This window comes from Dufourea novaeangliae, unplaced genomic scaffold (assembly GCF_001272555.1).
Source record: "Dufourea novaeangliae isolate 0120121106 unplaced genomic scaffold, ASM127255v1 scaffold169, whole genome shotgun sequence".
Taxonomy (NCBI): domain Eukaryota; kingdom Metazoa; phylum Arthropoda; class Insecta; order Hymenoptera; family Halictidae; genus Dufourea; species Dufourea novaeangliae.
The window spans coordinates 217,106-231,811 of NW_015374043.1; the positions used below are offsets into that span (position 1 = coordinate 217,106).

Sequence of the window (14,706 nt, forward strand, 5' to 3'; positions counted from 1 at the left end):
GCGAGAGTCCCCCTGTTCCGTTCCTTTAACCCCGGTCCCGGTCGAACAGTCAGTTCAGTTCAGTTCCGACCAGCGTACCGTGAGGATCGATTTTTGTTTCGAGGATCGTTCAGTGTGCTCTCATCGAGAAAGTGAATATCAACGACGAAGAGATCCAGCCAAAGGACTGCTTTACATGTGTGACGCAGTGCAGTGACGTCTCTGGATTACTTTGACAATTGTTACTTTATATTTTTTTTTTTTACGAACTTTGTTCTCGTACGACACGAGAATCTGTGGATCAGTGTTAATATTAAAAAAGAAAAAACTGAAGACTTATTAACCGCAACAATTGGATTAACAACTGCGGTAGCGCCTTCGCGGTGTCCAGTGCCTGCGAAGAGCCGACTGTAATCGTACGGAAAGTGGAAGTTAACGGAGTCAAGACGTGTGAAAAATGCTCGTCGAGGAGATGCCCCGTAGCTTCATGAAGAAGAACAACAGCTACAGTCACTGCCCGCTTAAAAAGCGGCCGGTGCATGTGCTGCCCAAAGAAGAAGTTCCTGAAGTGATTAAAGGTGAGTCTCGAGGAATTTTCTTACTCTGTCCCCCTGAACATTCCCCGTCATCGTCTGACAAGTTCAAATTATCGTTTTTTTCATCTTTCTTTTGAACGATTATTAACATTAAAACTTTGATTCTCCGGGTCACACTAAAAAAAAATCAAGAAAAGGTAGCATCCGTCTAAAACAGATTTCTTCTTATTTCCTCTTCAGAAGAAATCATTGACGTTGTGATGGACGATATCCCGGAGCCAGAGAACCTCAGCACAAAACCCGAGGATCTCAGCAGAACCGCGGAACGTCAGCAACACCAGCCAGAACTTTGCGCACGGCCGTCCAGGTCGCCTTCACCAATCGTCAAAGTCTCTCACTCGCCACCATTGGCAACGAGACCGACGTCCCCGTCTGTGCACCATGTCCACCAAGTGCATCATCTTCACCATCCGTATCCAACAAAAGCGACCACACCGCCAGCCGGAATCTCGCCGATTCACCCGGTGGCGAAGAAGGCGCGCGTGGAGGTGATTCAGCACGATAGCTCGTCGACGGCCGCGGTGACGGCCGCGTCGACGCCGTTGCACTTCATGGACAGCAAGGCCCCATTGGAGCCTCTGAACCTGAACACACCGGTGGAGCCATTGTCGCACTATGCGACTCCAGCATGGGCTCGAGCGGCTCCGTTGTACCCGCCGCACTATCTGCCTTATCCAGCAGCGTATCATCGCTATCACCACGCGGGTGCCGAGTTGTACCCGTCTTATCCATTGCCAGCATATCCACACTCGTCCACAGAGCATCATCCGTCAGTTTCACCGCCTCCACACGGTGCACTGACCTGCCCGACGATCCAACGACCGATCGCCAGGAGTTACGCTCATTGGGCGAGTCCAGATCACTGTGGTCTATCGCCAACCAGTTCCTTGGGCTCTGGATCGCTCAGATCACCACCTCCAGTCACACCGGAGGACTTGTCCTCACCTGGAAGCGACAGTGGAAGATCGTCAGCCGGTAGCACGTCCGCGGGTCCAACGATCGTGAATCCAAAAATCGAGAAAGCAGTGACCAGTGGTTCAACCGTGTCCCTATCGTCGAGCTCGCCCAGGTATCAGTGTCCAGACTGTGGAAAATCTTACTCCACGTACTCTGGCCTATCGAAACACCAACAGTTCCATTGCGCGGCGGCCGAAGGCCAGGCGAAGAAATCGTTCTCGTGCAAATATTGCGAGAAGGTGTACGTCAGTTTGGGTGCATTGAAGATGCACATCAGGACGCACACGCTGCCCTGCAAATGTCATCTATGTGGCAAGGCGTTCTCCAGGCCGTGGCTGCTCCAGGGACACATCAGGACGCACACCGGCGAGAAACCGTTCAGCTGCCAGCATTGCAACCGAGCGTTCGCAGATAGGAGTAATCTAAGGGCGCACCTTCAGACGCACAGTGACGTGAAGAAGTACTCGTGCACGTCGTGCAGCAAAACGTTCAGCAAGACGTGGTGGTTCAACGAGGATTTCGTAGTTTCCTCGACGTACGTTCCTTTCTATATATTTTTTTAATTGATCTTTCTTACTCTGCCGAGAGAAGTGCCTTAAATTGATCCCGGAGTACAAACGAAATAAATGTAGGACGGAGAGAAAAGAAGGTAGTTTGAGTCTTGAAACCGTGCGGGGGTCCAGTCTCTCGGTGGAATTTCATCGAGACGAGATAGAGAATAATCGGCAAGTCGCCTCGAGCAGTACCTGGGCTTTCGATTAAAATTCATGTCCCTTTTCGACGCGATTGAATTTTAAACGAGATCGATACGACCGAGAAACTGGACTTCTCCCTCTCGACGGTGAAAGGGTCACGTGAAAAGGGACCGATCGATCGCGATCGGTGTTTTTATCATCTACAAACCACCCGTCCCCACCACAGATGGTTGTGCATATTTGTTTCCTTCGAGTTTTTCAATAATTCTACCCGTGCACCTTTTTGCCTGATACGTTGTAAATAGTTCGGGTTGTATGTGCGAGCGACGACGAGCGAGAAGCCGATTTTTACGTGTATTGTACTTAGAACGACAGAGACGGTGTGTTGTGCCCCTTGCGAGGAATCGATGAGAAAAGAAAAAGAAAAAGAGTTCTTATTTTCGAGAGGCAGGAAACAGAGTCGTGTCGGAAGTGTAACCGCTTGACGCGGTCCCGTGAAGCTGCCGTGCCATTTTCAATATCTTTTTTTGTTTTCTCTTTTCTTTTTTTTATTATTATTCTATTTGTCAATTTTGTTTTCTCTTTTCGAATGATTCGAAATCGCGAAAAGTGTTTACCACGCCGCTTTTCGTTCTCGCGTGTTCAACTCGACCGAGAGAGAGAGAGAGAGAGAGATATTTTGGAAGCGTGCGTACCCGTGCACCAAAGTGCCATTTTCAAGATCGTGTAAAGCGTCTCGAACGACTGTAAATAATATCGACGTAGCAGTTAAGGCACGCACGAAAACGAAGTATTATAATTCCGCGATACGTGGAAGAACGAGACGGAGACAGGAAAAATAAGTATTTAATGATCGTCCGGTGCCTGATTGTGTTTCTCCTCTTTTTTTTCTTGTTTATCTTTTTCCCGCGAATTCGAGACCGAGTATGTGTGTTCTGTGTGTCTGTATGTGTGCGTGAGCGAGCGCGCGTGTGCGTGAGAGAAAAAGAGAGATTGCGAAATATTATTGTTCTTTTGCCTTTATCGTTTTGTACTTTTCTATGCGTTCGTTTATTTTTTTTTATTTTTCATTGTAAATCACTGTAAGTTACTCGAACAAGCTAGTCATTGTACAATAACAAACGTTGCGAGGAATTAACCAGAGATTCGCCGCGAGGAGATTTACTCCGACAACTGGTCTATTGCTGTTCTTCGCGGGGAAGTCACTCGAAAAAATGATATATTAATTAAATGAAAAAAAGTTGGAGCCGCCGTCGCGTAATCGTAAAATTGTCCGCGTGTAATTAATTGTACGGCGTACGGCTCAGGGCGAGTACCACTCTTTCTAGTTCTTTTTTTGTAAAGAAAGTAAACTACTATTTGAGATACAGATTATCACCTATATATAGAGAATATTTTATACGAAATAAATTACTTGGAGTTTAAACCTAATGTCAATCTTTTGATTGCTCGATCCACCCAACACCTACGTCGATCCATTCCAATCTATTTTCATTGGTAAGAATTTCAAAATATGAATCATTCTGAATAACACATAATGAGAGTTCCAAAATATAAATCATTACAAATAACACGTAACCATCGACACAAGATCTACCAAACAGTCAAAATGACTGGTCCATAAACTACCATAAAAATGATTAAAACATCGTAACAATGTATTTTCTAAGATTCTTCGTCACGTAGTTTGCAGCATATAAATAAAGAATATCGTTAATTTATCGATTTGCATATTTTCAACAAGCTGTCACCAACACGTTCATCCTCGGTAGTTCAACTGCCCAAAAATCACAGAAAATAATTCAGGAACTAAAAAGCCCCGTGTATATTTCATTGTACACCGTTGAATTTTCCTCTCCTCCCGCAAGAATCGTACACGTTTGAATACCTTTCCAATCCCCAAACGAACTTCATAACATCGAACAGCCTCCCGAAAACACCGTGGGTATATCGTCGAACAAAAGAAATCCAACCGTTGGAATAAGGGGAGGGGGACCCTTACCCCAAAACTGTTACCGTGACATACACGTAATTAAACGAAGGAACGATCAGTCGAACGTCGGACACGGAATCAATCGGTCGAGTGTTACATATACATACGTGCTACACACACATACGATCGCATTGTGCAGTGACGGTGGGGTAGATGTAATCGGGGCGGACACCTCGAATATCGCAACGAGCTCGTTATCGTTCGGTCCAACAACGCATAACTTTCGTCGACGCGCATAATAACGCGCTTTGTCTTTCGTACAAACAACGCGCGCGGGGCCACGGTTTATCTCTCCATCCGAGGCGATCGAAGGGAGGGGGGGGGGGGGTGTGGGGCCCGTTGGGTACGATCGTTCGTTGTTGCTCCTCGGGGGCCCCGGGGGCTGCCCGATAAAAGTAATTGTTGGCCGGCCGGGGCCCCTGAGTTCGAGACGAATCGATTCGATTCGAGCCCAAGATCCTGACCGACGGACAAGCCAGACCAGGCCCCCACGGTTTATACGGCCCCACGGTGTACACACACACCACCGCCGAACCGTTCGTAGTAATTATACTCCACGGGGCGACAGATTTGCCGTGTTAACGATAGATAAATCTATCGGGGGCGGTGTTTTTTTTTTTCTTCTCATTTTCTGCGGCGATCGTGGCACACGTTCGCGTGGTCAGATGTGTTCCGGAGCACTTTCGAGACCTTTCGACCGTGGTATTTTAGTGGGGTTTTTTCATCCGTTCGGTGCGGGTTGAGTGGAAATGTCAGCCCTGGAGGGAAAAGAAGGTGTCCACTGCTTGGTCTTACGATAGGTAATGAAATATTTTATACGAATTCTTGTGATTGTAAGCCATTCTGGTAATAATAGTGCGAGTGTGAGTATGTGTTTCTGCTCGTTAGCATGTAATGCGGTACTTCACTGGAACTATTGACGAATATAGTGTCTTTGTCAGAGTCGTTGAAATTATTAGGTGTTTGCGAAATACATGTATTGTCGTGGATAGATATTTAGAAAGTGCATCGTTATTGGTTCCAGTAAGTTTGAGAAGAAATTACATACTCATTTTGACCTCTGGTATTTTTTTAGATACCAGAATTTCTGTAGAGAAATAGGTATTTTTTGGTTCTTCATAGGAAGATATATTTTGAAGAACAGTGCTTGTGAATTCATCAATTGCTTCCACCATAGAAATGATTTTGTAAAAGTGAAAATTCTTACTTCATACAAATGAATTTTATTATTCTAATAGTTCTTTATATTCCCGGTTAAAGAATTCTTGCCAAATATTCAGTTATTATTTTCAAATTGTATCTAGCTTACTAGGTTATAGAACCTCGAAATTAAACTAAAAATTTCGGGATACTATTACAATAAAGAAATTTTCGAAACATTTCGAATGCACATTTTCGGAGCAAGGATCGTCCTTCATAAAAGGATCGTGTCCTCTGCGTGTGAGTGTATCTCCTTTCTCCCCGCGGCTGATTCGCGCGTTCATTCACCAGGCGTCAGAGAACGCGCGAACGCACAATGGTCTTTTAGCGAAGCAAACAACATATGGCGTGCAAACGCGTGTTCGGAACGCGTTCAATTCATTGGCCGGGGCAAATGGGCTACCTGCTCCCGCGTATTAAATCCCACGCGCTTTTGCCACGTAAATCGAGCGGGGCCGATTCAATCGACGAGCTTCGGATTCGAGCTTTTTGTTCGGCCCTAGTATCGCCCATATGGAGTGTCCCCCACGAATGGTGGGACGATCTAATTCCCCTTCTTGGTCACAGTATCGCGCCGTCAAATATTTGGCCTCGGTGTTTCTCGTTAAACGAGCATTTATAACGTCCTACTATACCATTCGTCAGGGATTAGATCGATCGTGCCTGAGTTGGGAATAATTTTATTCGAATAATACACAGTCAAAAGCTGCAGTATGTGAGGGCGTCATGCGGAGTTTTGAAGCGTTAATGACATTAAATAATTGTTTGCTAAATGTCGACTCAATGAAGTAGAAGCATTATGTTATTATTAAAGCTTGAATTTCCACGTTTAAACGATTGAAAATGACGAAATACTTTTCTTATCTTCTATACGTTATTCGAAACTCTTTATCTAGATAACTAATTTGTTCATCTCTGGATCGTGGTAGACTGGCCCCCCGGTCTTCGACAGCTAGTTTCTGGCAAAGTCTTTTCTAATTTCGAGGCGAAATTGTTCGGGTACGTATACACCGTCTACCTGGCGCCAAAATTGTCGGTGAAAGTCAAAGGTGGGCGGAAGTGGCTTCTTCCGCGCGTATTTTGTGGCGGAAACTTTTGATACATAGTAAGACGTTCGGTCGACGTGGCGCCTTCTCGCTATTGCTTTTTGATCGATCGTTCACCGAGGACTGCGATATAAATTTTAGCATTATAAAATTAATCATACCTTTCCAATAATTTTGTCCACAATCGACATCCAATACAACACGATCCCAGCAGGTGTAGGTGCAGGTAGTATTACCAAAAGGGAAATCCACACTTCGATCGTTTACAATCTTTTCGAAAACCGACCGAGCCACGCTCGTGTCTCGCGCAGGGTTTCACTTCCTCGTCATCGAGGAATCGTCGATCGTTTCTTCCGCCAAAATCTGGCTCGGCTCGTATGTCCGCCGGATGACCGGGGGCCCCCGGATTCGACAGGAAATTTCTCTCGTTCGGCCCAGCGGACAGGTGCTCGTTACTTTCAACCGTGTATATACGTCTCTCCCTCGTCGTTTGCGCCGGGGCCTCTGTACGCGCGCGCGTGTGTGCCGTGCAAGAAAGTGTGGAAGCAAAAGCTACCTTGGCCCCTGGGCTTTTATGGCGACTGGTCCCAATCGAACAGGTGCTCCGCGCCGCCGTCGCTCGCCACAGTCGACGCGTATACGCTCCGGGTAAGAGGTTCCATTATTCCTCCGCGGCCAGTGTATACAGGCTTCGGAATTCGCGGTGCAAAGAGTCCTTTGGCCCCGAAGAAAAGCTGGTACGAAGGTAACGCGACGTTGGACCTCGACAAAAGGTCGTAACGCCGCAGGTCGCCCTGAGGGTGGGGGGTGGGGATCGAAAGATCGGAAGAATGAGAAGGATCTCGGTGCCACAGAGCATTTTCGCCCACAATGGGAACGGGGTCGACCTTACTCGAAGAAAATTCCATTTTGGGGAGGAAGTAGACGCGGGTCGACTGCAGGTCAACGACTTTGAGGGAGGGATCGACGTAGCTTTCAGACTCCATATCCGAGCGGACACATAACCACCCCTCTGCGCTTTCGCTGCTCGAGTATCGATTAATTGAATTGAAACGAAGAATGCAGATTTTACCTGTGAATTAAGAAAGGTCAATCTTTCATCATTTGGATATTTTAACTTTATTTATTCATTTGTATAGTATAATGTTCATTCTCTGGGACCTATTTTGTCACATAGAAGTACATGTCACCAAACTGGAAAGAAATTCTATAATCTACCTTTAATTTTTACACAATAAAACTGACCCTCCTTTGCAGTTTTAGCCTAAACTGTTTTTATCTTAAATATATTTTAAAAAAAGATTAATTATTGAAGAAACTTATATGACCTCTTAATTCGATGACCCTACACACCATCATCCTCGATACTATCAACCACACTCGCCTATCAGTTTGTTCTTAAAGCCCAATGCAATTCTTAAGCAACTGAATGACGATCCCACAAAGACCGGACAAAAAAGCTCCATAGGCCACATTAACCCAGGACACGAAACTGGTCCCCCGGTTCCGAACGGCCCCGGGGCACACCTGACCGTTCCACAGATCGAGCTCTTTCATCGCTTCCCGGAAGACTCTCGTCTTCTTGCAACCCTTTACTCCGTGGTGGTACGTGTCCCATTGTGCTTGTGGATCGCCGGCTACGGGGCCTCACCGAACCAGGTGCACGCGGGACCGCGTCCGCTCGGATAGGTTCACGGACCCGCGCGATCCAACGATAATGCGATGATCGTGGTGCACCGAATTACGCGGTCTTCGATCAGACCCCGTCAGCCTCCCGTGATCGTCGCACCGTGGTATCGTTCGTGATCGACGGGGACCGTGCGATTTCGTCCTGAAGAGAATTAGCAACTCACTGCGCGCGCGGATTCAATTCCAACTCGTTTCAATTCGAACTCTTTTCAATCCGAATTCGTTTCAATTCCAATTTGGCTCCATTCCAATTAGTTTCAATTCCAATTTTGCTTCAATTCCAATTCCCTTCAATTCCAATTCCCTTCAATTCCAATTTGCTTCAATTCCAATTCACTTCAATTCCAATTCCTTTCAATTCCAATTCGTTTCAATTTCAATTCGCTTCGATTCCAACTGGCTTTAATTCCAAATGCGCGCCCAGTTCGTTCCAATATCTCGAAAGAATGGCTCATTATAGCCCGTGGACGATCTTCACGGGCGGACAAAACAATCGCTGCCGCGGGAGAAAGAGTGGGGGGGGGGGGGGGAGACGAGCAACCTGTTACCCAGGGCCCTTAAGGTGCCGTGGACAACAGATGGCCCGCGGACGGACCCTGCAGATTCCACCTGCTGCTCGACAGGCCTTCCGCCATATCTGCTAGATTCTTTTCCGCGCCGAGATTCGAGGATGGTGCAGGTAACGGTATGTTTAATGTGCTGGTCGGTGGAGTATACAGGGTGTCTCATTTAAGTGTTACCATCCGAATATTTTGAATGGTATTAAGTGGTCAGTATTCTGCAGGCATTGGTCTTCTTCAAATCTTGATTTTCATCGAATTTATCAACATTTGAAAAAAACAACGCCTCCAGAACATTGATCACTTAATACCATTTTTAGTTCACAAGATCTTTTAGGTTGTTGTATATGTATTGCCAAATATTGGGTTTATATTATAATGTGTTACCAATTATTGGGGAATAATGTTTTCTTTTTTAATGAGAATTGATACATTTTCTTTGAGAAAGTTTTAACTGTTGAGCCACTTCTTTGATTTAAGACCCGAAGGAATTCCTAAGAAAGTAACTCCGTGCAGGAAATTAGAAAAAGTTTCATTCGGTTTTTCGGGATGCACCATTTAACCCTCAAATATGAATTAGTGTGGGAAGCTCGGATTCACCGTAGAGAGACGACACGTGCACACCATCTTGTTTTACAAATCTCCAAGTATCCATCACTCGGAAACTAGCTGCGTTTCGGACAACGGAAAATAATTAATTACGTTCTCCGATTAATCTCTAGAAATTGCTGGCTTTTCTGGGGGATGAATTCGAGGTGACTAATGTAAGAACTCCTCTTCGTCACTTTTTTTTCTGACGACAGGTAGCTGCCTCACCCTTTCCGATGGGCTGTCTTTTTCGTATCAGTAACGCCTGTCCTATCTCTACGAGCGCGTCAGATGGCTACCGTTCCGAGTTTCGGAAGCCTTCTACCTACCGGACTAATTTTGTACTTTGTACCGAACCTGTAATTTACCGTCTAGTTGCTAGAGTCATGATGGATGTATTAGTTACACTTTTCCTGGTAGCATTCAATTTAAGCGCGTGGCAGTGAGTAGAAGAGTATCAGAATTTTTAACAATTTAATCTTTACTATTATATAAAGACGTAAGATTGTTTGTTTGTATGTTCACGGTAATCTCGATAAAAAGGATGCACAATTCATATTACTGTCCTCTGGTAAGAAAACATCAAATATAGTGTATCCAAAAGTACTAACATAAAAAATATTTAATACATGGTTAAGTACGTGATCAATCAAAATTATAAAAAAATACGCAACAGGTAGTGTAAAAAAATAAACAGAAAACATTAAAAAATTGTGGGAAAGACGTTTAATTTCGGAGCAATTAATCACAGTAGTCTAATAATGATTTTCTCGTGCCTGGAACCCTTAATTTCCTCCTTAAGGTGTTACCCTCTTCACAGGAGGAAGTAACCATCTCACCGAAGCCATATGGGCCTCGAACAATACGAAAGGATTCATTTCTTGTGCCCCGTTACAAGATGACTCGGTCACTTTACAATTTCTCAGGTTACCGCGACAGCAATCATCCACTATTTCGTTGGTTTTTCGATTTGATCAAGGGCACGGTCGGCGATCCTCAACCGAACCATGGTTCACACGTGGTGGTTTGCAATCAACGGACCACCCACCCATGTGTGCCTGAACGTCGCCACACCTTGGATAATGACGCGCGGCGAATTACTCGAATTCGCTGACTCCATTTGATGACTGGTTAGCATAATAACGACTGGGAACCAGTGGACGCTCACGCCTTTCTCACAGCTTCGTCTCTTCCTATTCCGTTTTTTTTTCTGCTAGTTCTATCGCATTTTTACTTGCAAATTCGGTCGTCCCTCCAAAAGTTGACGTTTCCATTTGCGTTTTCTATGATAGAATAGATCTCTATTCTATTTTTAGAATTCAGACTTCCCTCCAGAAGTTGATGTTTCCATTTCCGTTTTCTATGATAGATCATTTTTATTCCACCTTCTATATAAAACGTTTGCTTTTACCATTAACCATTAATTAGTCGCATGAAGTCATTTTCTAAACGATTAGTTCCCTTTTCAATAATTGATCTCATCATATGTCAAAATACGATTACTTTAGGGGACTTCTGTTTTCTTTCATTATTTTTTATGTTTAAATTTTATGTCAATATGTTATCTTACGAATTTCAGTAATAACGAAATACTTAATTGATGGCCATATTTTATTTCATTATCCTCAATGAATGTGAACAAAAACTTAATACTAAATTAGAATATTCTGAGACCCAATTTGTGTGATTTTGGGTGAGTGGTACCAAGGTCCATCGACTGGGAACGGACAAAAGGATGAATTTCGAAAAAGATTCGTCAACTGGAAAACCAATTAAGCCGGGCCCTTTCTTCGAGAGCGGACCTGGCAAGTGATTCTTTCACGCCCTTCGTTTACGGACACGGGTATTTCGAGCTGCACATGGCTTCGGACAAGTGTTACACTACGCCATCCATTTCCCGTGCATTCCACGCATTCTAAATACCGTGACATCCGCCTCCGTGGTGAGCCTTAACCGAAATTCCAGTCGGGGCACGAGAGAGGGCCTTCGGTCGTCCAAGGATTTACACCCCAGGAACTATCTATCCAACACAGCCGAAAGCCACGGTCGTACATACTCGACCGAATTAATTAACGCGCCGTTTCCCGACCGATTTCCACTGTCTCTGGGCCGAAGATTTAGACGTACCGAGTAACATGGTTCTAACGACTTCTCTATTCGATAGACATCGATTAAAGAGTGTCACGATCGCCCGGAACATCGTGCTGCGACATCGTTCCACGCGTAGGTGTCCAGGGACATTAATTTCTCGCGCCACGGGCAGCAAAACTTTCTTCGAGCATCGATATCAACGATTAGCCTTTGATTCATACGTGTGTTTTTTCTTCCATCTTTCTCTTCTGTTTCTTTTTTTCTCGAGGGAAATCTTACGAGGCTGTAGGTGCAATCATTTAGACCGTGAAACGTTTAATCGGTGAATTGTCGGATTGTCATGCGAGTAATTTTGATTTCTCGGAATATCCGAGAGAAAAAGGGATATCGATAAATTCATTTTGGAATAGGAACATGAATGAAACTCATTATGTTTATTAGGAAGATTTATTTATTCGGGACTTCTCGGGTTACGAATACGATACGTATCGCTTTACTATCGATTCCATAGAATGATCCTCTCACAGATACCCAGTTAACCCTTAATTGATCAGGTGGAAATCTTGTTATTCTAGAACTCTCATTACTCACAAATCTTATTACTTATTTACACGACTAGTTCTTCTAGATTCTCATCTAAGAATAAAACAACTCTTTAACTAATCATTTAATAAAAAATAAATATTCCAAAAATATTCATTGGACTGCTCAGAACCCACCTGTTAAGGGTACATTTTTCGTACCTGTTCGAGATACAGTGACAGTCAAAAGTGAGTAGGTATGTAAAGTACAGGATTCATTCATATTTATTTCTCTCAATTTCGACCTACAATCTCGCATAAATGCTCGATTTATTACATTGAGGTTTTATGACAGTGGAGTGAGTTCGAGGGTCGATTATGCGTGACCAAGGGCACTTCCTCCGAATCCTCATAATTCTAGCAGCGTACAGCCGGTCCCTCCTTCGGGATACACGTTGCAGGTGCAAAATCCTTTTGCAGTGGCATTGCACCCAAGGTCAAACACGCTGCACCAACGTAGTCTCTCTCTCTCTAGCTAACCAAGAGAAGCTTGGTTCAAGATCGAAGGTAGATATCATACGAGATTACGAAAGCATTATCTTAATTGCCGGTCAGGAAGCTGCGACCAACCAAGAGGGGTGGGGCGACGAAGGAGGGAGGGCTTGGTGGTGTGCGCGCGCGAGGGAGCGAAGGATCGAAGGATAGATCGGCCGTTCAGCCGCGATTCGATCGATGACAAGATCAGCCACGAACAATCACCGTGACTCGCTTTAATTACCGATGGCGTATGGGGCCATCCGGGGTCTCCCATAGAGAACGCAAGACGATCGGCGTAGCTGTCGGACCACCGGGCCGACGCCACACAGTAATGCCAACTATGCCACGGCGTCGAACTATGCGATGTTACCAGGCGGTGGGCCCCGTTGACGACCGCTCGTTAGGCAGACGAAACGCCGCCCAGCGACACGATCGATCGATGGGGGAGGGGGGCCTTGTTCGATAATTAAAATCGGACGACCGCACCGATGCGGATCGCTCGTTGACGTCAGGTTTCGGGTTACGCAATTTCGCGAGGTGTCACCGGTGTCACGGCTGAAACGGACATCGCCGACGATGACTCGATCATTTTTTTTTTCGGCGTTGGTGGAATCGTTTCAGCGACGTCACGATTAGAGATGGCGTGCAAAATCAATAACGGTGACTTATATTTATATCACGGTCGTGATTTAACTTCATTCAGAGTGAATTTCATGTTTTTTTTAAAAACATATTCAATATGATTTTACGATGAATTCCATTACTATTTGTGTTTTTGAAAATCAGCTTAGTAGAAAAAAGAAACAAGGAATTCTAAACGTTAAAATGTACATTTGAAATTGGTACCATGAAAATTTATTTTATCCGAACTAAAAAAGTGATCAACCTCCGTAACATCCCAGACAAAGGGTTAAAGTGATCCATAGCGTCGATCACAATCGCGGGTCTCTTCCTCGTCGATAGATCTCGAAACGATCCTCGAGTTTCTTTCTCCTAGGTGCACACACAACCATTGCCGCGTGATTAATTATCATCGATTGTTAGCATTATGCTGCACACCGTGTACACGCGAGAGAGAAGAATCGAGGTAATGAGAATTCTCAGGGTTACAGTCATCGATCAACGCGTGCCCGCTAATTGCCGATCGAATAACGATCGTCCGTGTAGCGACCGCGAACGGGGCGGCCGCGCGCAAAACCTCATAATGTATCGCGGTTGATACTTTATTGCCGTTGAATTTTTTCTTTTTTTTTTTTACCTGCGTGCCTCGATAAACGGGGAATCGATCTCATTCCCCCACACGTTTGACACACGAGCCGTTCTGCTTTGTCGGCCTAGAGGCGGCACGAAAATCTATTAATCGGCCGGCACGATCGCGATCGATAAACGCCACAACGACAGTCGGCCATTGAATAAAGTTTCCACGAGACTGCGGTGCAGAACAACCAACCCTGCGTGTCGTGATCGCAAAATAGTCACCGGTGGGGGGACACCTGTTGCCGTACGCTCGCGTGACGCGAATGCAGTCCATCGCGATAAGTAAAGACACACGCCGGCGGACCAACGATTTTTCGCCGTAGATCGGTAAGATCGATCTGGGTGTGATTTACTCGATCGACGGAACACCTACCGGTCCGTGAAACGGTAATCGATATGAGGGGGGGAATTGAAAACCGCGGGATGGGATTTTTTATGGAGGGGCAGGTCCTGGACGATCACCATATACGCGTACGTTTAATTAACGTGCAGGCGCTGCGATGGGCCGCGAGATATTTTCTGCGGAAATTGTTCTGCTGCACTAGTGTGCGTCGGTTGAATGGGTGAAGATTGAGATATCGAAGTGTTGAAGTGAGTTTAGAAGACTCGAATGGATAGTTGGATTAGTTTAGGTGAGTTGTATGGGTACGTAACTAGTTAGACTGGATTTTTATGCAAAGGGGAATCGTTAATAGTTTCCTAGATACAAAAGGAATTTTATTCTTAGGGCAAGTGTATTATTTACTCTAAATCTTAAATATTAATACCAATTAAACTGAATTTCACTTCGACTCAAAGAAAATGAATAGTATACATGTTTATTAAATCCATTTTGAAATCGTCATCACGTGTCTGATTCGATGTCCCGAGGCAAGGGGTTGATTTACCATAGATTTTGTTTTATGACATATTATGCTGGATTGTTTTATATATTCTGTATATTATTGCATTATACAATTTAATTTAGTATACATTCGATGTTTTCTGATTTGGTATA

The 14,706-nt window shown here is 44.8% G+C and overlaps 1 protein-coding gene across 1 annotated transcript; it reads left to right on the forward strand.

Moving 5' to 3' along the window:
- Positions 1-436: 436 nt before the first annotated feature.
- LOC107189551 (protein escargot-like) lies at positions 437-2,095 on the forward strand. Its single transcript, XM_015578110.1, has 2 exons — positions 437-557; positions 756-2,095. The coding sequence occupies exons 1-2, from the start codon at positions 437-439 to the stop codon at positions 2,093-2,095; spliced, it is 1,461 nt and encodes a 486-aa protein (XP_015433596.1).
- The last annotated feature ends 12,611 nt before the right edge of the window (positions 2,096-14,706 follow it).